The 27,449-nt window shown below is 47.1% G+C and overlaps 1 protein-coding gene across 1 annotated transcript; it reads right to left on the bottom strand.

Moving 5' to 3' along the window:
- Positions 1-481: 481 nt before the first annotated feature.
- Positions 482-26,832, bottom strand: UACA (uveal autoantigen with coiled-coil domains and ankyrin repeats). The gene is made up of 19 exons (XM_088532801.1): positions 26,755-26,832; positions 15,824-15,957; positions 14,398-14,486; positions 13,900-13,964; positions 13,401-13,458; positions 13,076-13,146; positions 12,852-12,958; positions 11,831-12,012; positions 11,388-11,425; positions 10,452-10,538; positions 9,182-9,289; positions 8,086-8,118; positions 7,578-7,676; positions 7,340-7,376; positions 6,385-6,437; positions 3,148-5,835; positions 2,133-2,285; positions 1,258-1,323; positions 482-562 (listed from the first exon to the last, which is right to left on the bottom strand). The coding sequence occupies exons 1-19, from the start codon at positions 26,809-26,811 to the stop codon at positions 491-493; spliced, it is 4,197 nt and encodes a 1,398-aa protein (XP_088388927.1). The 5' UTR covers positions 26,812-26,832; the 3' UTR covers positions 482-490.
- Between the last annotated feature and the right edge of the window lie 617 nt (positions 26,833-27,449).

Here is a 27,449-nt window from a genome sequence, read left to right as displayed (position 1 = left end):
GCTTTGCAGCTGACCTAAGCACATTGCTATGTCTTGATCAACTTAAGTGAAAAATGGGATAGCCGCTTTTTTTTAAAAACGATTAAGAGAATTAAACAGCTACAATATTTCAGCCAAGCTCATTTGAATGCAGTTTATTTTCAACCATACCATGAGAGTTCAAGTTATAGGAGAAACTAGAATTTATGGGCATCAGCTTTGTCTTACGATGTGGTCAATCTGACTCTGAAATAATTTAAGTAATTTGTCATCATTTTGACTTGTAAACCAATTGCTAAGTAGGCTCTATGGCATTTATTAATCTACTGAAGTAAGTGTTGGATCTCAAACTTCGCAGTCCTTTTCTACTGTTCTCTGAGAAAGTATTTCAGCTTCGTAAGTTGTTTCATACTGGGAGTAACTCGTAGGGGGTTCTAACTGCAAATATGCAACCCAAACCCCAGGGAGGTTTCACCACGGTCCAGCTCTCGAGGGAACCACGCCAAGGACGTCAGCAAACAAGGCCCTGCCGCATTCGGATGATCTGCAGTAAAGCAGCTTGGACATCTTCATCCATGTGACCCTAGAGCAAGCAAACACCAGTTAAATGAAGAAAGGCCCAAAGCATCAGCATTCACAGCCAACACCAGAGTGTTCTGCAGAGCTGCCCAGAGCATTAACTCCTTTTGTTTTCCTCTCCTCCCCCCCACCACTCTCTTAAGCAAATCTGAAATACTTAAAGAACCTTTTATTGCTTTCTCCTCAGGGAAAGGAAGGTCCACCTCAATGGCACACAAGCTTATTATTCAAAAACCTTATTTGGGAAATAATTACTGTTCACATGCTCTTGACTCCACAGCTTGTTGCTATAATAGTAGTATCTGTTCCCTGTGCTTAAGTTATCTGAAAGCCTAACATTTCAGAACGAGTTACTGGGTTTTGTTCAGTGAGAGCCCCTGGGTTAAGGCTGTATTAAAAGTTCTCAATATTCACTCAGCTTCCAGCCAGCATTATTTGAAATGATGCAGCATTAACCATGCACATCACCCACACCACCCTAAAAATCAGTAACTGATAAATATAGAGACTCTGTATACAGATGGTAGCAAGGAGATGAAACAATGAACACATCCCACTCCTCTGTTTTTGCATTAAGTTCATTCTAAAACTCTCAAGTTGAAAGCAGACACTTGATTTTAGGTTCAAGTCTACTTGAAATCTTCCAGTAAAACAGAAACTAGTGTCTGTCTCCATTCAGGCAATGGCAGACTAACATACCTGTACGGCACTAAGAAGATGTGTCCGATAAACTGAAATTACTTCTTGATGCTGCCTTTTAGCATCCTATTTAAAAAAAAAAAAAAAAAAAAAAAAGAGAGAGGGGAGATTAACTCAGTTTTAAACATTAATTTCCACATAATTCCAGCTTTGTGTGTTTGCTTTTTTGCACATATTTTAGACTGTCGAAAACACAATTTCAAGGCTAAGCTTTGCTATATCCCTTCCATAAACCAAAAAGGAAAGTCACCCTTCCCCTTTTTTATTGCATATTGGCAGAAGACCAATTTTGCTGAAAACAAGGCTATTCCAACAGGCTAATTAGTGTCAGACCAGGCACCATGATCAAAAGCCAACTTCATAGAGAACATGTGTGTTTTTTTTTTTTTTTTTTTTTTAAAAAGAAATCCCCCACTTTAAGTATGCTTTGGTTTATAAAGAATTCAACCTTGCAAATGCTATTAAGAATATATCCTGGTTCTGCACAGATTTAGAAACATACAGCTTTCTTACAGCTTTACGAGCCGCTTTCTTGAAGTCCCGAGGGCCACCAACACCCACGTGTGAACACAACCCCCAGCTGCAACCTGCAGCTCTCCCTGACGAGCACTGCACTGCACGGCAGCTGCACATGCAGCAATGCAGGGCCACCAAGTCCCTTAGGAGGGACTCTTCTCCTCCCACCAAAGGGAGGAGGGATGTGATGGCTGTGGGTTTTTTGGAAAAAAAAATAAAGTATTGCTTTAAGAGCCTGCACAGAGAAATGGTCTTTGTATTAACTGTCCGGGCTCACCAACTCCAGGGCTCTAACCACCCCACTGAGATCTCCCTCTTTGAACGTTCCACCACATTTCAGAGCAATGTGAATTACTTACAGCGAGCTGTTGTTGCAGCATTTGCACTTGGTTCTGGAGCATCTCAACCTGCTGGTTCTGTCTTTTTGAGGGAATCCCACTGGTGTATGTGAGCTGAGACAAGCCATTCAGGGCCTGTTTTAATCGCTCTACATCATTAAGCAGTTCTGTTATCTTTAAAAGAACACAAAGGCCTCAGTTAGGGCTGTCTCGCTTGCTGAAAAGCAATATTCCTGGCATTTTTTCTGAAGTCTCCTGCGGATTGGCAAACACAACCTCATTTTCCTGACAGGCTCCCAGTGGTTACGCTCTGCTCTCCAGCACAAGGCAGGGACCCCCTCTGTGAGGGACCCAAATGTCTCGTGGGCTAAAGACATCCTAGGTCTCAGTTCCAAGAAGGACATTGAATGTTCAAAAAGCAGGCTACAGAAATTAAACAAAACACACTCCCATCTACACAAACCTCATATCTGAAGGAGAAATATGGGATGGAAAATACAAGTGAAGAATACAAAGTTAAAAACCTTTAAGGTCAGCACTCTGTTCCTTAATCCTATATTTTACCATAAGAAATCATCCTTGCACTGCCTGAATCTGTCAAAATGAAGCAGTCCTGTTGAAGACCTTTACTAACTGCAGTTAGGCATTTCAAAGCCACGTGGGTCACAATTTCATGATTTACTTCATCATCCTGATTTGAGGCTGGCAACGGCTTTTGCACAGAAATTAACATATCAACTGATTAACAACATATCAGCAAATCAAGCTATGAACTGGACACATGCAAGTCACCCAAGCAATGCAATAATTGGCTTACACACAAAATTAAAAAATGATAAATTCATGTTGGAGGATTAAAGGTTGAGTTTACTTACAAACTATGTCTGACATAAATGAACAACTAGGAAAGTTTAGTACAATAGTACCACAAAAAGAAAACTCAGTACAAAGTATTCTTGACTATCTAGAGTTGCTATAATTGAAAATCTAGTTGCTTAGAGCGAAACTGAGAACATCTGCAGCATTAACTTCCTACCTTGTTATCCTTGGCTTCCACCTGCTTTGCAGATTCCTGTATTCTCTTCTGCAGTTCAATAATTGTTGTCAATGATTTATCGCACCTTTCCTTCTGGTCTTTAATTTCTTGCTCAATGCTGCAGCTCCGTAACTGAAGCAACTCCTTTTCCCCTTTCAAGGAGAGCTCACTCTTCTTGGCTTGCAGAGCCTCCTCACAGGCTTCCTCATACTTTCTGTTCACACTGAGCAAGTTCTCAGCTATGCTGCTAACTTGGGCCTCCAGATTCCTCTTCATGGATTCGTATTCAGCTACATCAATGACTTCTTTGCTCTCCAGCTCGGTTAACGCTTGCCGGGTCTGCTCAACCTCACGCTGCAGCTTCAGGATTTCCTCAGCTTTCACGCCGCTTTCTTCTTCCTTCTCTTTTAAGCTATTTTTGACTGCTATGATTTCTTGTTCCAGCGTTTCCTTCATTTGCATGTACTCTGCCAAAGGTACCGAAGAACGTTTCAGATCTGACAATTCCTGCTGCAATTCTCCGACTTTCAGCGTCTCCTTGTCAAAACGCTCCTCCTTGCTCCTGAGGGCCTCCTTCAGGTGCTCCACCGTGCTCCCCAGCGCCTTCCTCCAGCCCTCAAAGCGCTCCCCGGGAAGGCCCCGGCCGTCCCCGCGCGGCCGCGCCGCCGGCCCCTGCGCCTCCTCTTCCTCACCTTCTTTGCCCGTGTATTTCTGCAGGAGTTCTCTCAACTGCTTGTTCAGCTCTTCCATTTTGTTCGTGAACATCTTTTCCATTTCATGGGATTTCTCAGCAAGGATGTAGTTCTGTTGCAGGTCATTTTGGATAGACAAAACACCATTTTTGAGCTTTTCGTTTTCCTGTTTACATTTCCTGCTTTCTTCCTCACTTTCTCTGCACCTCTGTGTTTGCTCCAACAACTGCTCTTTCAGTTCTTTCACTGTGGCTTCAAAGCTTTGTTCTTTCTCTTTAAAGGAGAGAACTGGTGCATATTTTGACTTAATGCATTCTTGAATCATGTCAAGTTCCTTCTTTTGGGCTTCTATTTCTGCATGTAACTGCAAAATTTCTTCCTGACCCCTTTTATACCCAGCCATAATCTCAGTATTATTTTCTTGAAGTTCTTTCATGCTTTTATTTAGAGTATTCACTTTAGACTCATGATCTCTTAAACTTATATATTCGGTTTGCAGCTGATTCTGCAAGAGTTTCACCTTGTTTTTCAAAGCTGCATTTTCTTCATTTACCTTCATGAATTCCTTCTTTATTTCTTCCGTTTTTCCCTTCAGATCCGACAGCTCTGTATTAGTCTTTTCCAGTGTGTTATTCAAGACTGCTTTAATCTCTTCGTGCGTTGTAACCAACACATACTGATCCCTGAGAGTTTCTCTTACGGCAGTGTTCTCCGACACTAGTTTGCACACTTTGGCTTGCTCATCATCATATTTTTTATGAAGCTCAGCAAGCTGCTTCTCAAGCTCAATGCCATTCGCTTTTAAAGCCTTTACCTCTTTTTCGTGCTGCTCTGGGGACAGGTACGCGGCTTGGAAGTGGCTTAAATTCTCACTTAAGCTGTTCTTCTCTTCCAGCAACTTTTCAGCTTCTGTCTTGCTTTCATTGTACTTGTTTGTTATTTCAGAAACCTTTTTAGTCAGATCATCAATGGTCAGTTCATTTCTTTTCTTTAGTTCTTCATGAACTTTTAAAGGCACATTCTGGCTTTTAATTTCAGTATTTAGCATCTGGATTTGTTGCTTAAGCATCTTATTATCCATTTGCACTTCTTCAACTTCCTTTTGCAAACTCCGATTCTTCTGTAACAATTCAGAAATGGTTTTCCCAAGTTCCTCAGTTTTTTGCTCAAAGCCACTCCTCATTTGCTCGTGCTCTTCTGGCTTTACATGACGAACGAGTTCAGCTTTTTGACTTTCCGATTCCCTCCTTAAAAGACAAACCTCTGCCTGCAGTTTTTCATGTTCTCCTTCCATCTCTACTAACTTCTTTGCTTTCTCATTCACTTCATTTGATAACAAACTCTTCATGTTTTCAAATCTCTCTGCAGTTACGGAGTGGGCTAGCTTCTCTGTCGTTTCTCCGAGCCGCTTTTCTAGCTCTGTGATGTTTCTTTCCCCTTTATCTCGGTCCATCTCCAACTTACCGAGTTCCTTCTGCAACCTTTTATTCTCTTCCACCAGCCTTCCTTCATCTCTTTTGAACTCTGCCACTAACAATTCATTCTGCTTAATCTGGTTCCTTAGCTTACCCACTTCAGCAGAGGCTCCTTCGTACTTTGTCTTCATTTCTTTGAGCTGATCCTTCAGCTCCTCTGCTAGCTTGCTGCTTCCTGAAGCCGCTTCATTAGTCAGGTGGTCTTTCAGAGCAAGAAAGTGGGTCTGCATTTGCTTAACTTTGCCTTCCGAGTCAAACATTCTCTTCTGCACATCTTTTAAAGCATCCTCCAGTTGTTTTATCTGCCCATCAGATTCCTCCTTGGTTCTTTCATACTCTGATGCTAAAGCTTTACATTCGGTCGCCTTGCGAGACAGCTCTCTCTGCAGTTTGCTTATCTCTTCTTTGGCTGCACCGTAGCAGGTCCTCATGGTGTCGAGCTCTCTCTTCAAAGCTTCCTTCTCTGAACTGGATGACTGGTTGGGCAGGGAGAGCTCCAGGGGCCTCAGCATAGACCTGGACTGAAGACGAAGTTGCACAGAAATAGATACATTTAGAATTTTGATAATTTATCTACCGTATCATATATACATACACACACACAGCCCTGTCACACACTGCCCACTGCAAAAAATGTAATAGATCTCATAAATAACCAAGTCATGGCTTAAAAGTGGGGCTAGACAAAGCAAGACAAATTTGGCAGAAAATTATTTAATTGTCAGGAAACAACATTTCCTGAATTTTATCTGAATTTAAGGGAAGAATGACCGAGAACTCTAAATGGTCCAGTACTTTTGGTCCAGCTGCTGGTGATTCAGGTTTAAGAACGGCCGTTACAGAGCAGCAAGGGAGTGACACAGACTATTTCACAACATTAGAGCTGTGCCACACAAGTGGCTCTAGAGGGCACCAACAGTTACAAAATAAGGGTAGTGAGGGAAGTGCTAGCAGATTCTGTATTCAAAAGCAGTGTTTAATGGATACACATGTGTGTGTAAGTAAATACTGTTTTCCCAAGCATATATGTCATAACTAAGCATCATAATTCCCTAGGGCGTATTTATTACCTGTGATTCCACAGCAAACACTTGACCTTGCTTAAGCAGCAATTCCTCTTTTCCTGCATTTTCAGAAAGCAAACAGCATTTAGTCTTTGTTTAAAGACAGCAGAACAATCACAAGAACTGCCTTCCTTCCTAACCCTGCTGTCTTCAGTGGCACTGCACAAGGCAGCAGCTGGGTGCTGAAGTACTTGGTATCAAGATGACCACCCTTTAGTACAGTCATACAATGCAGCCTGTATGAGACTCCCATGGAAAAAGGGGTACCCTGAACATGCAGGTCTGCAAAACCTGCTGGAAGTCACCCTGATCTAGCTGGAAAAAGGGGTACCCAAACATACAGGTCTGCAAAACCTGCTGGAAGTCACCCTGATCTAGCTGCACGGCAGCACATGCACACGGCAAGGAAAGGTGACGTGTTCCGACAGGCTCGGGACTGCCTAAGGGACACGGAGTTATGCAAGTGCAAGACAGGTCTGTGCCCAAACAGGACACGGGAGCTTCAGTCTGTGCAAATGGAGTCGGTTCAGTGAAACCGAGAGCCTCAGCCTTTGTTTGCAAGCTCCTCTCTGCCCATAGTAAGGTTTGCACAATGACCACGGTTGTTCTGCCTCACAGGAAAGTGCACCCAGAACGTGAGCTGGAATCGTAAAGATGCAAGGAACGGGAATGGAAGGATTCAGCTTGGATCACAGATCTTGCTCAGACTGTAACTCTCCTGTGGCCTCTAGGACCATGAAAAACAATGTGGATTTCACAGTATCAGTCACTCCTACGTGAGGTAGATCAAGAGCAGCCCGGCCCCCGAGTGCAGACACAGGCAGAGCAGCTGGAGGTGCCAACGCACACATTAGGCCTCACTACAGCAAAGAGCAGCAAAAGGCGGAGACGACACGCACTTCATCACCGTGTTTTAACATTGCATCATGCATAACAGGTGATTAGAATTAAATATACTTACTATTACCAAAATTACTTCCAGAGCCCACAAAGTCAACCTGAAAGCAAGAGGCAGAAAATGTAGAGGTATAACAAAGTTCATTTCAAAACTTCATACTATATTTAATTATGGATTAAAGAGCAGGGAAGGCTTTACAACAAGACAACTGTTAAAGACTTTCAGCAGTCCAAACAACAATTGCTTCAGTATTTACTACAGTAGCTAACCACCACATTACGCTTCAGCTCAGCTGACGTACTTCATAATATTTGAGTTTAGCTTTCAGAGCTTCGATAGTCCTTAGGCTTTCTTCCTGTTGTTTTTCCTTGGTAGTTAGCATTTTCTTCAACTCATCTTTCTGAAAGAGAGCAGACGTGTCAATAGGCAAAGCCACAAGAGCCAAATTTCTTAAAAATAAGTACATAAATTTAGACTGACTCAATCAATGTCAATACTCAACCACTGGTTTCTCAATTCTAAAATTCTTCTACAGGAATGAAGTCATGGCAATATGCATTAACAGCATTTGCATTTATTAGCTTTTCATTATTAGAAGTCACTACTTAAGAGACACTCCTATATGCATCATTGTTTGCAGTAACAAATGCTGTACAACTGTATAACCCAAATATGTACCACTATGCAGTCCAGTGAGCATTTATGGATAACTTTTCTCTGTAATTCTAATACTGTAACTTAAGCACAAGAACCATTTTCCCTATTTTATAGTTTCACAGCTTTATTACTCTTAAAGGTGTATATCCTACCTCATTTTCAAGATCATCTGCAAACATTTGCTCCTGCAAAAATAAAAAAAATCCCCCCCGCCCCAAAATCATTTTTCAATAGTGTTTGAGGGGCTTATATATAGTTCATTAAGTGATGGGCCTAGCCCAGCTTACAATGCAACCTGCTCCCAATACACTTTTCCCCTTCCATTTACCATCTAACATTTGGAAAGGAAAAAGAAAGAAAGAAAAGTTAAAGATGTTCAATATAACAATGTTTTCCGAAACATATATTAAGAAATGGGAACATGTTTTAATTATTTTTTAATTATCTTTCACTGAAGAAGATAGAAACTTGCTGATTTTGGAAAATGAATGTTAAGGGGTTTGGTTGTTTGTTTTAAAGGCACTGCTCAAAAGTCTGATGACCTTCTAGGACAAAGCTTATGTGAAGACATACTGGTTTTCTTTCTGTGCTCCACTTAGGAAGTTTCACTTTTTTAAACAGTGCATCCTGCAGAAATGAAGTGCAGGAGAAAGGGAACCGCCAGGAAACAAAACAAAAAATCCTGTTTTGCTTTTCTCCTGAATTGGCCATCTGGCCATTCCAAGTACTCCAAATACAGAGAACGTGTCAGCAGAGTTTCAGATTAGGGTGACAGATTCTGTACTGAAAAATGTCTTTTTTTTTTCTCCTGTCAGCTGAAGAGTTTTTTATATATTTCTACTGATAGTAATAGCTAGAAAAACAAAATGAGCATCGTATGTGCTGACATACAACACCTACACTTAACTGCAGATTAAGTTTGCTTTCTGAAATTATATATATACACACCCCAAAATATATCATGATTATGTTAACAAGTATAGCCATAAAAGCCAGTACCCAAATTTATGAGGATGAACAGAAGAAGTTGTGACCAGTCTCACCACATTTTAAGTATCAGTACAAGACCAAACATTACCTTCCTTCACAGAGAAGACAGTGACAGTGAAACACAATAATGAAAATTTATGAGAACACAAGAAAGAGGACAAAATAAAACAACAACTCTGCCTAGGAGCTTTCCTGTCCACTGTCTGTGTCAGATGGTTATCACGGGTCCCAAGTCAGCTTATTGCAATATAGTTTTACCTCATTCAGCTGCAGCTGGAGCCCATTGATTCTGTCCAACAGCATCCTTTGCTCCTCTTGCACTTCTCTCATTCGATCTTTCAAGTCCTGATTTTCTAATTCCAGTTCCTAGAAGAAAAAACATACATAAGAAAAGCTAAATAATCTGAAGCAACAATTTTAACAGTCATGAAAAGATACCAAACCTCAATTAACAAGTCCCATAATCATTCTGTAGCCTTACTTAAGGTCCATTTCCTTTTGACTATTTACAAGTAAGTTTAAGTTTCTTCAAGCTTTTCATCTCTAGGAAGCTCATTCGTGGTAAGTGTACACAGGTTTAAAAATGTAATTTTACTCTGCTTTCATACTAATAGCAGTAAAGATTAAGCATGTGATTAAGCATCACAACTGATGTTAAAACAGTGTCTGGAATCCAATCACTACACTCAGGTGTAATGAGAAAATGCCTCCTCACCAGCATGAAATGCAACAACTTTTAAATGCACCAACTGTTCCAACAGCCACAAGGATCACCATAGTAACATATACAGGCACAAACAGGTCTTTGTGCCTTCAGTCAGCACAGCACTTACACCTAGACAATAAAGCCTGTTTAAGTTTTGCCAGATTAAATCCCTTCCTTAATTGCGATAAATTCTTTAGCTCAAACCAGAGAAGTTGCATTCAGAGATCTTTATCCTTTTATTGAAAGATATTGCAAAACAATATCCTCAATTTCTCAGTGGCTTGTTTCCTATAATTTAAAAAGTTATCTACCTTTTCATAAGCTGCAGTGACATGGCAACTAGATGAGATAATAACAGTTAACATAATTATAATGAAAAACAGTTATAGTAAGACACTCAAAGACACATGAGCAACGGTCTCAAAAGAATGTTAAAAGTCTTCCAGTTTTGGGATCTTATACTTTTTCCCTGCAGGATCAGGGGCTGAGGTGCATCACATGTGAATATTGTGAACGTATGTGACAAAAGGTTAAAAGGGGAACATGTGTGAGCAACAAGGGGTTAAAAGGGAACAGCTAAAGCATCCAGAAACCTGCAGCTACTTATTACACACACGAACAGGTTTTCTCTCCCCGCCTAGAAAGTTCTACACTTTCTTCGAAACTACTGTATTGCATACTCAAGCAATTAATTTTAATTAAACCACAATATATATGACCTTTTTTATTGGAATTTCTAATGGTTACAAGCACATCTTTTCTTTCATGCCTGGTTCTTTATGCACATAGGAAAACACAAGTCACGGAAACCCTCTGCGTTACCTGAGCGTTGTGCTCCTTGCGATACACCTGGGCATTCGCCTCCTCCTGCGTGGGCAGCCGATTCCATTTCTGAGACATGCGAGTAACCTGTTATTGACACATTATCATATTAATGTACCTGTCTGCGGCACTCTCCTTGCTGCAGGCAGCGGGACGGTGCAAATTTGGTTTCAGCTTCCACGGGGACAACACTGCTGAACATTGGCATTTTGCTCAGCCTGTTTCTCCTCAGGAGGTAGCTCTATCTCCCAGGCTCACCCAGGGGTAACCAGCCAAATCTCCAATACGCACCAAGTGTTTCCAAACAGAGATGCACACGGAGGCACCTCATCAGAGGGGGAACTCTCCCAGCTACACACGAAGTTGGAACTCGGTCTCCCCAAGCGGGCTGAGCACACTTGGGTCACACCTCCCAGTTCAGCAGTTTTATTTCAATATATAGCTATGGAAACCAGCCACTATTTATGATCCAGAACTGCATAACATTTTGTTTGATGTGCAGTATAAACACGTAGCATAAACCAAAGTAACAGGCCTGCTGGGCCTTTGTTATTTACAGGCTATTTACTTCACAGCAGTGAAGAAAAACTGCAGTAAATTTACACCATAACTCCCAAGATCTCTTCTTGGGTGACACATACTGAACACCCCAATTAAAACAGGCTTAGCAAGCGTTGCTGGGATAGCCAAGACTGCACAGTTTCACTCCAGGCAGTAAGGACATGCAAAAGCAGCTCCTCATTCAGCAACAGCTCTGGCAGGGGAGGATTTACTGAACATAAACCCTGGCTCCAAGGCCCCTGTTCATTGGGGGAACATGGAGAAGGAAGGAAGAAATAATGATGCAGCAGAGTGAAGTTCATTAGTGCCACACACACCCCCTTGTCCCTTCCAAGGAAGGTAAGGTTAGACACATACAGCAGAGAAAAGCCTCACCTTTTGTTCAGGTTGCCCTTTCTTTGTGATATCCCTTGCTGAGAAAGAAATGACAAAAATTGAGAACTTGGTGTATTTCATTCAGCTTCCGCACACACAGCTATTTTACTTAAGTTTTTATCTTGAGAAGATATTTGAAGAAAGAGATTGCTGATTTGATTAACTGAAAAACAACATTTACAAGTTCAAGCTAAAACTCCCATGATTAATAGTGCAGAAAGATCCATAATATCCTGTACCTAATGACATCACAGAGCGTATCAGCTTCAAAAGCTTGATTAAAGAAAAAGAAAACACACACCTTCCTCTCAGATAGGCAGCTTTTTGTTCAAAAAATTACAGCAGCCCTGCAAAGGGCAGGTTTCTGAACATCTAACCATGAGAAGATGCACAACTCAAGAGAAAAAAATAAGAGCAAGCAGTTACAGTAGTGTTCTTCATACCTTTGCTGGAATCCTCAACGGCAGCTTTTATTAAAGCCAAAATGTCAATATTGTCACCAATTCTGGCATAGTAAGCACAGTCATGACCGAGGCCATCAGCCAAACTAACATCCGCACCATTTTTGAGCAAAACTTCTACTGCATCCTTGCAGCCATATTCACAGCCTAACATTAAGGCGGTCCTGGGAATGGGGAAGAAAGATGCATTCAGAGATGGAACAACCGGTCGCAGGGTAATCCTTCAACACGCCTCATGTCTAATCACAGACTTCAGCCAAAGGTCTTTCCTCCATCAAGAGAGGAAAGCAAGTTTTAATTCAGCTTTAAATATTTTTATAAAAAGAACCTAATTAGAAACCCACTCATAATATTGCTTTCTTGCAGCGAGGATGAATCTCTTGCTTTTGAGAGAGCCACCCTGTATTTTGAGCACACGCATGATTTTGGGTCACTATTTAAATAGGAACGACAAAGCCAAGATGAAAGGTAGGTCAGCCGGTTTGAGCAGGTGTTTGGAAGCTCTGGCAATCCCTTCCGAAGGAGCAGTGCCAGGCTCAGCAAACGGCAGCAAGCAGCAGGCACCCTGGCCATGGGCCACGTGCACGCTGGTGCAGTCATCCTCCGAGATAACCGGGAAAGGAAAGGGCTGCACATAGACCCGCACGGACAGGTAAGGGGTTGGAACGCTCTGCAATGTCCCCTTGGGAGCCCAGGGCACTGCTGCAGAGTGCCACTCCTGGAATCAGGAGGCACAAAACGGACCATAGCAAAGGCTGCAGGAAGGAGAGATGAGCCTTTGGCACAAGCAGCTTCTGTTTCTCTGCAGCCAGCAACACGCAGTACTTTCACACAAGCCAACACATATTTTAGATGCAAGCACAAGCAATTAAGAGGCCACATTTATTTGCATTATTAAATTGGCACGTTGCTTCTGGATTCAGTCACAGTTCAGGAGTCTTTTCAGATGAGTTTTAACTTATTGCCAACCAAGGAGAGCCCCTGCTTGGGCTGCTGGCCGTACCTGTTCTGTTTGTCCCTGGCGTTAACCTCTGCCCCTCTGTCTATGAGGAGCTGACAGATCGTAGGACGACACATCTGAGTGGCCAGCACTAACGGTGTCCTCCCATCCTGAAGGCAAAAAATGGGGAAATAAATGAGGAAAGGGGGAGAAGGGAGAGAAAGCACAGGAACTCTAGCTGGATTCAAGAGAGATCTCTTAATGGAGAGATTTAAGTGGGAACTTACCCCATCTTTTGCATTCACAGAGGCCCCGTGGTCACACAGGAGCTGTATGCTGGAGGCACAGTCTGACATAGCTTCCAAGAAAAGGAAAGAGCAAGTTACACTGCTGAACGGAGCCTTCGTGAGGCCCCACACGCTCTGCAGTACATTTATTCCACAAGGACACACGAAAGTAAAACAAAGCACGACAAGGCTGCGCGACTCTCCAAAGCACATTGAATAAACCACACACCCCGCACCCTGCCCGGGACGCGGAGACGGGGCAACGAGGCAGATTTTATTCCACATGGATTATATTCCACGGTCCCTGGAAAAGCAAGGCCTTTACCTGCATCGTGGAGAGCCGTTCTTCCTTGAAGATCCACATTTTCAGTTGGACAATTGTACTATTAAAATAAACAGTTCAGCTTCAGTGAGGATTGAAATAGCATTTGTAAAACATGAAATCACTTGGGATTTTACTTAAAGTCATTTAATAGGAAAGATGATGTGTTTTTATAGTTCTCAAGCATATCTACATACATGGAGAGGACGAGGGGTTCATGGGTACATGCATTCTAGTACTTCAAACGAACTAATCAGAAAAGTTGTAAATTAAGACTGTGGAAAAGTCTGCAATCACTCACAATTCCTGCTAAAATTCCAAGTGTTTGTGCACAACAGATAAAGAGATGTTTATTTTCTTGATTTTAGCACTTTCAGCCACAATTTACTTTGACTCATTTAAAAAAAAAAGAACATGTAATACTTCAACATTAAATATATATATATTTAAGAGCTCCTTCTTCCTTTGAGAGTAAAGGGTGCTGAGTTACATTCATCAGTACCTGCAGTAGCTTCTGCAAACATAAAGCATGTCCGTATTTTGCAGCTAGGTGCAACGCATTTCGACCTATAAGGAGAAGAGCAGCAGATTCAGGATCTATTTTGTATGCGCATTTGAAAAAACACACACAAATTCAACATGTCCACGTAGACTTTTTCAAAAAATTACTAATCATGTAACTTTCATTTATAAGAAGTAAATTTATCCTTCCCTGAAGACTTTCTAAGGGTTTTTCATGTGAACCCAAACTGCTTCCTCCACAGTTCCATCCACCACATCAGTGGTTACGTGCAGGACACAGGGACACCCCAAGTCACGTAATTGCCTTTTGAGTGCTAGACTGATTGCAGGACAAGAGGCAGTTTAGGTCAACAGCTTCATAGCCTTAAATACTCTACACAAGTGAAGGATCTCTGTCCTATACCTTGGCTTAATGCTAATGCAAATAAAAAGGAAGCTGAGAACTTTGCCCGTTCCCCAGAACTCGAGGGCCGCCTACCCGCAGCATCGGTGGCCGTGATATCCGCGCCGTGAACGAGAATCGTATTCAGGCAATCCAGATTTCCCTTTGATGCTACAACATGGAATCTAGAAATAGAAAATACCTTAAGCATAGCTGTTCCATACACAAAAGGCAATATTATTAAGTAGAAAAGCCAAAGCTAAATACAGGATACTGAAGCATTATTCAAATTCAGTTTAGCAGTGTCCAAACCCAGCTAAGAGTTCTGCAGATTTTACTGCACAGGAGCAAGAGCAATTTCCCAGGTAGTCATCATTTAGCTTGAGTCAGCGAATCAAGCAGAATCCCAGCACACTTTCCATTTTTCCTTTCACATCAAATTTAGGAAGAGTAAGTATTTAAACACTAAAGGTTTGCTTGTTTGCTTTTAACAACAGTCTGACATTCTGGCTATCTGGAATTCTGACCATCTGTTTTGCAAGCATACCTTTCAGAAACTGGATGAGGAAGAAGGGACAATATGAATATTTTCAGAGTCTCTCTAATACACTAATACACAGAGTCTCTCTAATACAACTACCTAGCTCCTAGATTAAGAAAGGAAAGAGAGAAGTTCCTCCTTTGTGCCTCTTTCATGAAGCCTGCTAATTCCACCTTTATTTTCTGCTCCAGCCATCCTAAGGTTAGCAGCAGACACCAACATATTTAACTAGCAAGTTGTCCCAGGACTAGCTGCAGCCAGAGGTGGACGTTAATGCAAGCCTGATGAAGATGCTCCCTGCAATGTAAAGCCCCCATGCTGGGTGTTTCCCAGCAGCATCTGTCAGTATCCAGGGTCAGGATGCGTTAGGGAATCACTGAGAACCAGTCAAAAAGCAGGAGAGCAACAAGGCACCAAGCCTTAAAGCATCTGCCTCTCCTGCCAAACTGGCTCTGCATTTACAAGAGTAGGTCCTCAATGCTAAAAATGAAAAAAAAAATTAAAATAAATTAAATAAATAAGCTAGGAAATCAGCAGTATGCAAGATGCACGCACCATCCTGTATCATCAGTTCAAAACACCTCTCAGCATACAGGTGCACCGGGGAGATTAAAAGGCAGCATGCAAGCCAAGGGCTCAGGTCCATTTCCCTAATGACTACATGGAATCTCTAATGCAATATAGTCTCAGAAACCAAAAGTTTAGGAAGTTAAAAATTAGCTTTCTTCATAAGTCACATTGCACCTGACAATCCAGTTACTTGTGTGTTCAGAGATGTTTTCTCCCTTCTCTGGTTCTTCCACTACGCTCTACAAGCAATGTGTTTTCCCATGTGCAATTGCAGATTAAAAGCTTGCATTAATTGGTTCAGATGAGGCTACAGTCCACCACAGTATTACACAGATTTTATTTTTTTAAAAAAGTGTATATATATGTTTTTCAAGCAGCAGCGCCGAGCCCGGCTCGCGGGGCGGTACTCACGCAGAGCGCCCTTCCACGTCCAGCTTGGTGGCACTGACCCCTTTCTTCGCAAGGATGGATGAAACCTTTTCCACGTCGCCCCTTTCGGCTGCTTTCATTAGCCTGTCATCATACTTGTTCCAGTCTGCATTCTGCTGTACGAGACATAAATAGAAAGTTTAGTGAGCTTACGGTGCAGTATTAACCTACTAAGGTACCTTCAATAAAAGGCCAAATGTTATGTTATTTCCAGGGAGAAAAAAAGAAGTCTTGGTTTACAAATTAGTTTGTAGCGTTTAAGACACGTATTTATGTACGTCACCACGGGATTTCAACCATGCTCTTGGCTCTGTACGTACCCTGCTCCCCAGGGTCTGCCTCAGCCGCTCGGTCCCTAACACAGACCGTTTGGGTCTCCGTTTTTCTTATAACTAAACTAAACTAAACTGGCCATAACTAAAGCCAGCCTAAAGCTGCACACAAGGGAGGCCTTCCTCGTGGCTTTGAAGCACTCACGTGAAGCTTTCAGACACGTTCGCTTATTAAGTGGCCTTTAGGCATCCCCCTCTGACCCGTAATGCAACCAGCAGCTCTTCATTTGCCAGGCCCCAAAAGAGCTCCCTTATCCCTGAGAAATCCAGAGAGATTGCTCCTCTTGCAGGCTTTGGATCACGATAGCCCAAAGGAAGTCATATCCGAGCATGTCATGTCTGTGCATTAAGTATTTGCACCCATCCCAAGCCCTACAGATTGCAAGCAAGACCCAACAGGCAAGGAAGTGGAAGCAGGAGCCGAAAGTAGCACTGCAAGTGCCAACAGCTTGGTGAGAGCCAAAACCTGCGCTGCAGTTTCCAGTCTGAATCATCTCCACAGGAGGTTTGTCAGCATTTTCAGCATTCATTTCCTTTCTTTCCACCACAAGTGAGCAGAGAAAACAAAGCTAATAGAATTTCTCCATCTGCACACACCTACATATAGGGGTGTGTGTGTGTATATATAATAAAGGTGGCATAGGAGAACTCAATGGACACGGGTGATCTTGAAGGGGCGTCTGATGACAACAGTCATGAGCTGCAGGTAACCAGCTGCAGTTTCCTCTGATAGACTTCAGTTTTCCTGAGTGTGAAAGTTTCAGCTGGTCGAGGGTGACATCCTGGAGGTAAGAATCCATTGAGCTGCATAAGAAGAAAAGCTGAGAGCTGCAAATGGCAGCGACTCCCAAAGCTATGCAGACTTGCAAAGAAAGCAGGAGGCGGGTATAAATAGACCGCCACACACGCACCCAAGCGCAGACGTTAGGCACCCCTCGCCTTTTCCTTCTCAGTGCAAATATGTTATTTAAAGCCACACGCCAAGCACTCTATCCCAAAACTAAGGCTGCCCCTTATATGGCCAAACCGAGCCCTTCCAAAAGCTGTTGCTTTTCAGCGAGTTCGTCTTCATGGTGAAGATGAGGACACCGATGACTCACTGTCATTGTCAGACGTTTCTGACAAGAGTAAAACGCTTCTGAAAGAGCGTTAGACTCCGGTTTAACTGGACACACCGGGGCTGCTCGGAGTCCCTGCAAGCAATTTACAGCTGCACTAAGTTACTCATCGCTACAGCCTGGGAGAGCCTGGCCTTGCTAAATAAAGAACATTGGAATTAGTAAACAGAGTAATTTCCAAAATACATCGGCCAACAAGTAATCAAAAAATATTTCGGTTTAAGTGGGAAAGCAGCCTATTGATGCAATAGTTTATTTTCGCTTTATCATAATATCATCTTTCCCCACTTTAGAGTGCCAAGGCCATGATAGGAAAGTTTTAATAAAACTTTCCAAGAAACCACGAGCAGCAATAGCAGACAAATATATATAATTATGTCCAGTCATCATGTGAGAAATCTGGGTTATATTATTTCACGACAAACCAGACTGAGTTTAGTTCTTAATATAATGAGGTCTGGAGAATCCGCAGGGGAGAGCTCCCTCTCTAGGTAGTTCCTAGATACTTGCTAAAAGGGGCTCAAAGCAACAAAAATAGTGAGTTTGGATTTTGTCGGCAGCGCTGAGCGGCAGAGCACAGGGTGCCGGTCCCCCCGGCACGGCGGCCGCTGCGCCGGAGCCCCGCGCGTCCTCCCCGGGAAGCTGCGCTCCTTGCCGGGCAGGAAGACGCTCCGCACCTCGGAAGCTCCCTCTTGCTGCCCTGTTGTGCAGGCTCGGCCTGGCCTTTTTGGAGGGAGTAACTCGGGAAGCGCCCGCGGGCAGGACCGGCCCGGCCCGGCGACGCTCCCCGAGCGGGACGCGGTCGCCCTCCGTGAAGCAGGGCCGGCCGCGCGGGCCAGGCCAACCCCATGAGGGAAACAGCTCCAACGCGAGCTGCCGTCACCGCGCTCCCTGTGGGGAATATGAGCCCGTGGATCCACACGGATCAGCCGCCAAGCAGCCAAACGCCCCCCCGGCTGTACGCTACCCCCGCCGGCACCTACCGCGTCCCTCGCCGCACAGGCGAACCAGCGGCTCATGGTGGCGGCGGGCAGAGCTACCGGCGCTGCCGCCCCGCGCGCGGCGCCGGCTCCCGCAGGCCGCGGCCCCCATCCTCGGGGTCTTCCTCAGCCTTCATGACGCCGGAGAGGCCCCGGCCGGGAGGCTGCGCCGGCCCGGGCTGCGGCAGCGACTGCGCGAGCGCCGCGGGCGCCCCAGGAAATAGCGCCCACGGCAGCCACCGCGGAGACGCCGGGCTCAGCGGCCGCTTCTATTTTCTGATAATCCCGTGCTTGATAGGCGAGCAATAGCAAGCAATAGCTATTAATACATTCCCCGCGTGCTCGCGGCATGAGTAATGCAGGTCAGGTTTATGGCAGCGAGCGAGACGAGCGCGTCTGAAACCCGCTGCCGCGCTGCTCCGTCCGGCAGACATGCAAGCGCTTTAAAATAACCGGCGTGTCGGTTCAGTTCGTGTCAGCTGACGTTAACGAAGGTCACGCTGCTCACCACTAACACATACGAGCACCGAAATACTCGCAGGAATCATGTTTTCCCACCCGTGCCACGGAGCCAGGCTGAAGCCAGACTGCAGACAGCCCCGAGCCCGCGGAATGCGCGAGCCTATTTTGACAGAACTGGAACTGGTTTTAAATTAGGAAACACACATGCCTCCGCTCCAACCCCCTCTGCTATGACAGGGCTGAGCCCCGTTCTGAGCAGGGCAGGTTTCAGCTTACGGCCGCTGCCAGCCTGTCTCGCGGCGGCGCAGCCACCGACGGGCTCCGTGCGCAGGCTCCAAACGGGACGCGTCCCCCGCGCTGCATTTAGACGCCCAGGACAGCACTGCAAGATCAGGGGTTTTTTTTGCCGTGCGCCGTATTTGTGTTGGCTGCAGACAGAACAGCGCCTACGCTCGCGCAAGAGGCCGCAAATAACCTAAGGAACGGGTCTCCTCTAACAAAAACATGGGTCTGTGTGAACTCCCTCGCTGCCAACAACACCCAACTGTCCTGTCAGAAACACGGCACGGTGCGGGGGTGCTCCACGGCTTGACAAAACCACTGCAAAAAAGAAGTTCAGCAGGTCTCAGCAAGGCCATGCCATCTACGGAGCCATCATCCGACCAGAACTGCCGCTTGAAGCTAAAAATGGCTCTTTTTGAAAAAATGAAACACTTGACAGTGATTTCACAGTGTGTGTTAAGTCAGAAACTGCTAAGCTGATACTGTGCAGCACAATTTCCAGACCTACCCATCGCCAAGGTGCCTGGCAGGTGTCTTCAGACCATCCCATAATGTCACCGCATCCTCTAGTCCCGGGCTGCAACAATCTCAAGCAGCAGATAAAGCTCATCAACAGTTTTAATTGTTTACCGAGACGAGGATAGAGCAGAGTTCATGGAATCCAAGTTTGCAAGAGACTCTTTCAAATTACGCCCTTTGAAAATGAGCACGTTCCTCGCCCTTGTCCTTGCAATTAAAGATGAGCAAGTCTCGGTGGCAGCAGCGACTGCCAGCTGCGGTATTTACATTCGGGGCACATGTAGTACCAGGAATTACTGGTCTCACTTTTCCAAGTAAAGTGAGACGGGATGTTCTAGCATTACCAAAGGCAGTGGAAAGGTGCTGGCAATGACAGACACCACTATGAGCAATGGTGGTTGGGATGGTTAAACTACCCCTTGTACGATGCAGACAGATGCAGATTCCACATCAGCTTTTTTATTCACTCATTCATCATAAAGATGTGACATAACAGCACTCAGTGTAGTGCCCTTTCATGGGGATATTCCACTTAGCTTGCTACACTTTGACCTCAAATAATCCTATGGGCACATCATCATAAAAACTGATTTTGTAAAAAGCAAAAATAGCAGGAGACAACATGCTCCTAAGGGACTAATTCACGACCCTCTTTGCTCCAGAGCTTGAAGGATGCAGCAGCAGAACCCCCGAGGCCAAACAAGGGCATCAGCCTGGGAGGAAGGACCCACACAGGACACAACTCCAGGGGGTTTGCAATGCAATCGCGCTATTTACACCGGCACCTCTGGGTGTGGAGCTGATGTGATGGGAGTTAATGCCCCCGTCCCGGCACAGCTGGCTGCAGCCCTCCGCACACACAACAGCCCCTTCCCGTGACCCAACCTGTCCTGCGTTTCTGCAGGGAAAAGGATCCTCCGAACGCAGTGTGCCGAGCACCGGGGTTCAGCAGGATCCCTTAAACGAGTCTAACACGGCTTCCCCGGCGGAGAAAAGCCCTTTTCTTCCAAGATTTGGAGCAGCAGCACCCATTCGCTCTCACTGCGCTGTGAGTCCCGGCCTCGCGCGCCCGATGTCCCCAGGTTCCAGCAGCCTCTTCCACAGCTCGTTCCACTCGAGGGCTACAAGCAGGGCTGCCCGCGGCCACCACAAACAGCTCCAAGGTGGCATCTGGCTTGGCTGGTTTGAAAGAGGGGAAAAAATACATATATACTCTAACACATCATAGGTTGGTGCGTGGATAATACTTTTCAAATAGTTTTTCAGATATTTTTCCCTACAGATGAGCCCTCCTCTGCAGGCTGCGCCTGCACAGCCTCCTTCTCCACCCTCTTTCATATATTTGGATCCCACAGCTCCAGCCCCTTTGCCTGTCTCATTGTAGGACACTGACCACATAATCGGCCTGCTCATATTTAAATAAAATACGCACAGGCTTTAGAGGGCATCTAACTAATTCCAGGAATATTGGTTGTATTTCCTAATGTTTCAGCCCGAAAGCTGACCGAGAAAACCCAGGAGGGGGAACACGGCTTCTCCTCACTGCTGGGCCAGGCAGATAATCCTATTAACAGGGAAATCAGAACAAGTTTTGCTCCTATGCCATTAGCAGATGACTTATGTACTTAAAAAAAAAAAAAAAAAAAACCAAGGAGCAAAGAACTCCAGTAAAATCCTGCCATCATCACGTACGGCTGAAGCTCGCAAATCCAGGACTGCTCCTTAAAATTCCCGGGGGGAAGGTCCCGCTTCTGAGGAAATGGTTAAAAACCCAGACTCACAGGCCGCAGTATGAGAAGGCCACGTAGAAAGAGCAAATCTTCCCCAAGGAGAAGGTGGGAACTGCTCCAGGCGGACCTGGGTAACAGCGTGAACGTTGTCCCTGGCTTAGGCTTATGCAATTTTCCTGCAGGAAGAGGGAGACGATCCCTGATAAAGGGGAAGGTTCCCTGGAAAACGAGTGTGCAGGGCAGAGGGCCATCTCTAGAGCTCACACATTTTATTTTCCTGCTCATTTTACCAAGGTCAGAGTGCATTTGAGCCACGAAAACGAACGTTTGTATAGGCACACCTGTGGATTTAGATGGCTTAAATCACATAACTTCCAAAGAGATAGCTGTTTAAAAACTGCACAGACAGACAGCACTAAATAAATAGGTGAGGCTACAGCTGGTAAATATTTTTTTAAAAAATAGTAACTAGAGAGGCATGTTAGCTAATACTCATCTTTCTCTTGCAGGCTTCATCTCCCCTACAGTGGCCTAGAAAATGATGCAGATACCAGGTTTGTGAAAGCCTTAAATGAATGGGGACAAAGAAAAAAAAAACACCATTTACAAGCGCGTCTCGGCAGTGACTCCGTGCCAACGCGAGCGTTGGAGCTCCAGCGAGGAGCACGCTGCCCTGTTTAGTCTGCTCCGAGGAAAGCAGAGCCGGGCGGGACGCAGGGCTCCTGTTCGGCAGCGCGTTCCCATGGGACTCGCTGCGCCCTCCCGGCCACGGCAGCGCGGGAAAAGGACGTATGGAATGCCACGGAGCGGGAAACCTCCGTCCCGCACCCTGGGCGGAAATCCAAGCCTGCCTCGGACCGCGGTGCCACCGCCTTGCCCTCCAAAGGCCCAAGGCAAGAGCTCACACCGAAACGGTGCAACAGCACAGCTGTTAACACAGCTCCGCGCCCCAAATTAACACAGGGAAGAGACACCTGGCAAAGAGCTCAAAGCACAACACCAGAGGAGCTGCACGAGTGCTTCAGTGGAAACGCTTCTGGCTTGCCCTGTTAAGGCAACTTTTTTTTCCTATTACAAGTTTACTTGGCATGCACTGATGTGATTTTAATAGGGTAAGTTTCTGAACTACTTCTGGTTCCCTATATAACAAATACATCAATCTGCCACGGGGGCTCTGAAGCTGCGCGGAGGTTCACGCTCCTTCCGACGGGGAACGCAGGAAGCTGCAGCGGGGCCGGCTGCTCTATCCTGAGGGCAGGTGCAGAGGGAGAAGCTCCCACAGCAGCACAAATGCACTGGAGCTCTGCATCCTTTGGGAATTACATGCACATCAAGAGCAAAACGTCAAGAGCTTCCCCAAGCCTTATTTCCAACGCGCAGCGCCGCCCGTGCAGAGTGAAATGCACCTTCCGGATGAATCTTCCTCAAAGCCATTCCCGGATGGGCGCGGGGACCAAGGAGGCTTCCCGAGGCGCCTCCCGCGGGAGCGGAGAGGCCGGGGCAGAGTCCGGGCTCCGCAGGTTCTCCCAGGAGCCCGGCTCGGGCCCGGAGCTCCGCTCTGCGGCTGCCCCGTCATTACCGCACACACAGTGTTCACCCGGCTCGCAGACGCTACGAGAACTTCCTAGTTAAAATATTTAAGTATTTAAATACTACTACTAAACCATTGCGTAACTCGTGTGTAACAATAGGCCCAATGAGCTCAAAATAGATCTGTCAGAAGATATTCAAACACACACGTTTGCAGGATTGCCTGCACGTCAGCTGCAGGGATGGAACTCGCACTGGTGCTCGCTGTACAGCTACCTTTTTAAATCTGGCATAATTACCACATTCTAAGATGATAAAGCATTAATAAGCACTCCTCCTTGGTGAGCTGGGGAATTACAGTGCACCTGCAGGCCGGCTGCACCGCGAGCCACCGGCGCTGACTCTCCCCGTCCCTTTTTGCATCAACCACAAGGTCAGACAAACAAGCACATTACTGCGCTTAACGCCCTGCGAGGAGGGCACAGAGTCACCTCTGGAATGCACAGGATCACGAGGATGCTTGCGAGAGCCTGGAACCCAAACGGCTCCAGAACAACCTGCCCGCAGCCCAGGATGGGACCCCAGCTCTGGGAAAATCAACTGCTCTGGGCTCTGTTGTCCGAGGATCACGTATCCGAGTCATGCTCGGTTATGCACCAAAAATAATAGCAATAACAAACCAGGAAGCAGGGGAGAAAGGCCGAGTACCTTCGCTCTGGCCAGCAACAGCAATGCTAGAAAAAACGTGCCGAAGGGTGAACGGCACCGTAGTGACAGGAACTGCTCTGTGCACGGAGCGGACCACGGCGAGCGCCGGGAGAGACGGCGAGCGCCGGGAGAGACGGCGAGCGCCGGGAGAGACGGCGAGCGCCGGGAGAGAGCCTGCAGCTCCTGAACACACCGGGGCAGCAGAAGCTTTTCCTTCCCTTTACGGAGCGCAGCACAGAGGCGATCTCAAATCTTAGACAGAATGAAACCACATTCCCAAACACCTCTGCTGGCCACCTCATTCCTGCGCTGACTAATCCCGCAGCTGGTCGGTGCTCCACGATCCTTTTAATGAAGTTATTTTGCTGCCCATAAAGCCACGAAGCTGATGAACTGGCAAACTCGGGCGAGCGACAAGGTCCTGGGGTTGCGGAAGGAGGCCAGACGGGAGCAGAGCTGCCGCCTCACCGCTCCGTCATTAACGGGGATCGTTAGAACCAGTCTCACTCGTCAGGCAGGACAGGGACCCGGGTGACAGCTCAGCAGGGCCGCGGGGGACAGCGCCAGCGTGGCCTTCACGGAGCTGGTGTCCCTGGTCACAGCCTCATTTAGCAGTCCCAGCCTGCTCGGAGGGCTGCCTTTGTGGGTCTAGCTGCAGGATTTGGTGACCTCGTGCCAATAACCGCAGCCTCCACTCGGATCTCCGTGGAGGAGCAGGTCACTCGGGACAAGCAGCAGCAAGGCAGGGTTGGGAGCCGCGTTTACTATCCGAGCACACGTTTAATAAAGCTCGAAGTCACAGCCCAGCCTACGCAGGGACCTTCAGCAAGCTCAGCCGGTGCCACCAGCCCCTTGTGTCCTTGGGCTACAAGCACCTACCGCGGTCACTGCCTCTGTGGGATGGCCAGGAACAGTCAAAACAAACCCTTGGTGGCTGTCACAAAACCAGGGCAATCTGTACAAGATACCGCCAAGCGCCCTCAACACTCAACCTCCCAAGGGTGCTTTGGTTTGGGGTTTTAGTCCTCTTTGTCCCTCTGTCCTCCCTGGAAGACTTTATCTGCACTTTATCACCTCTGTGGCTGTGACAGAGGGGCAGAGCTCGCCCCATCTGCCAGCAGGTTTGTTCTAACCTGCCGCATCTCCCACAGCATCAGGAGCCTCCACGGACACGAGGAGCCTGCGCCAGCAAGGACAGGACCTGCCTAACACCAGCACCGACCCCGGGAGCGCCTCCGGCCACTGGTTACTGCTGCTGCACCTGATGATTCAGAGGAGGAAGAAACAAACACTCAATATACTGCAACAACAGCCATTTACTCCAGGAAGAATTTCTGGTAATAAAGTCGGAGGATTTTCATCCATGCTTTTCCTGAAAGGCAGAATTAAAGGTGTTCAGAGCCAAGCACCTACCCAGGTCCCTTGTAAGCATTCCAGATAGGGAATGCACGTTCCCTGCAGCAAGCAGCCCTGCATTTATCCTAGATGCAATACTATAGGCTATTACAAGCGAGTCAGCTTTGCCATGGCTGCATTTGGTACCTCCACATTATTTCCATGCTGGCAGGCTCTGCACGGGGAGCAGCAGCGCTTGCTTCACTCTGCAGCACGCTGCAATTTCTGAACAGGCTCAAATTATTTTCCAAGCACCATCAGACGGAGTTCTCGCGACAGGATTACTATGCAGAACATTGTGGAGCTGGGAATAACCATCGGTTTTATTTCTGCTGCTTTGCAAGGCTTTCCTCTGGCAGGAAGACGGGCAATAAAGCCTTTCCCAGAAGACCATCGTAAAAACAACAATCACATAATTGCTACCTAAACCAGGAGGAAAGGTTTGTCGGCGGCAGGACGAAGGGATGAGGTTTCTCTCCCCGCTTCAGGAACCGGCGCTGGGTGGGGACAGGAGTAAGAGATGAAGTTTCCGAAACAGGGAGCCCTTTCTGCAGCGCTTCCCAGCAGGATCCAAGGGCTCCGCGCTGGCAGGGCTCCTTCCCGCTTCCGTTCCTGCCCCGGCAGCGAGGGCTGGAGCTCCCCGCGCAGCCGCCTTCGGCCTCGCTACCGTTCACACCTCCCTCGTGGGGAACTCCCCACGCAGGGGGATGCAACGTGGGGCTTTATTAGCTGGTGGAGCCACCCTGTGACTCAAATATAGAGCGAAACGAAGAACTGAAACACACTGTTGGTGCAATATACTTAAATAAACCCTCAACCCACCAGCAACCCCTCTAACCAAACGGTGCCAGCAACAGCCTTTTCACATCACTCTGCTCACAAAGTTAAGACGCTGCCTCATCCTATATTGCAGTTTTTAAAGGATCGCAAGGAAAGCGACTTCACACAGTTTGGAAAACTTCAGTTCTTAAAAAATGCAGAATTTGACCAAAATTTCTTTGAATGAAAGAGCCATTGAGCTTTCACCTGTGGAAGTGAAAGACATCCCTATACGTTCAGAATACAGCAGGAATTACCGAACAGGGAGGCGGTACCATTTCTAAAGCATTTGCTGACATACAGACATTAAGCGGTTATTGAAGGCTTGCTCTGAAATAGCAAAGCAGTCCCAAAGTGAACGAATGCAGAATGCAAAGCCACGCGTCCCACCTCTCCCCATTACCATAGCAGGGCCCTGAGTCACCCCGGGTTCCCGAGCCGGGTGATTCCCTGCGGGAATCGTCACCTTGGCAGCAGCTCCATCAGCCCCTACAACCCCAGGGCTCTCCAGCGAGCCCTTAATTTCAAGCAGCACTTCCAGATCTCGAACAAAAGTGCCCAAAACACCTTGTTTCTTGCCCAAGAGCAACAAGGCCAGCGCACCCCTGGTCTTTCCGGCTGTTCCACGCGGGCAGGCGGGCAACAAGCCGGCGCAGGGAGGCAGCAACAGGCGGAGTGCGACTGTCGCAACAGGCTGCAGGCAGGCGTGGACCCACGGAGCGCAGCTAGAGGTGATTTACCCCAGGCAGCGGCTGGATGGGGCTTTACTGCTGCAGTGAGGGCCCCCCTCAGCAAAATCATGCGAGAAAACGAATATTATGCGGTATTAAAAAATACTGAATAACACGATCCTATCACATAATGCTGCCAAAGAGTAATAGAGCCATTTAAGACAATTTAACGCTTTGGAAGCCCTAGGGAACGACACGTTGAAAGTAGAAAACTACGAATACCGCCAAGTTCCAGACGGGCTAGGGGCGGAATCCCACCCGCAGCCTCCCCCCCGCCACGGGACCCGCAGCCCCCGCCGGGACGCACCGCGCTGCCGCCGATCACCGCTTCGTGCTTCTTGAGGCGCGACTTGAGGCTCTTCATGGCGGCTCCGGGCGGGCGGGAAGCGGCGACCCCGGGCGGACACGGAGCAGCCGCCGCCGCCGCCACGGCCGGGCCGGGCCGGGCCGCCCCCGCAACGTCCCCCTGGCACCGCCCACCGCACCCCGCCCACCGCGCCGCCTCGGCCAATCAGCGCCCGCTCCGCGGGAGGGGCGGCCAATCACCGCGCGGCGCGGGGGAGGGATCTCCCCATTTTAAAGTCCACCTGGGGAGCGGGCGCGGTTGGGGCGGGGCCTCCTGGGAGCCACGCCCCCTCGGCCGGCCGCGGCTGCGCGGTACCGCCCGCCCGGCAGGGGGCGCCGCCGAGGCAGGAGGGGGGGGGCGGGTCAAAGGGCGGGGGCGCCCGTCTCCATGGCAACAGCCGTCTCCATGGCAACACCTCCCCGTGCTGAATTCCAGCCCGGGGTTTTGGGTTTAAACCCTGCAAATCTCGCCCATTGCGGCCGGGCTGGAATTATCCGGTCCTCACAACGCTCCCGCTTTAACCTCGGCGCAGTGATATTAGCGAAAATCCACGGCCTTTTCACCGCTTTGAGCAAAGAGTGAGGCTGGACGCTCGCCTTGTTCAGAGCGAAATAGCCCCAAAATCTGTACACGAGCGTCGGAGGAACGCAAATGTG

The sequence above is a fragment of the Tinamus guttatus genome, unplaced genomic scaffold, assembly GCF_059628265.1.
Source record: "Tinamus guttatus ecotype Peru unplaced genomic scaffold, ASM5962826v1 Tinamus_guttatus_pri_ptg000004l, whole genome shotgun sequence".
In the NCBI taxonomy this organism is placed as follows: Eukaryota; Metazoa; Chordata; class Aves; order Tinamiformes; family Tinamidae; genus Tinamus; species Tinamus guttatus.
The sequence above is the reverse complement of the archived record's forward strand: the minus strand, read 5'-3'. Positions and strand labels throughout refer to the sequence as shown.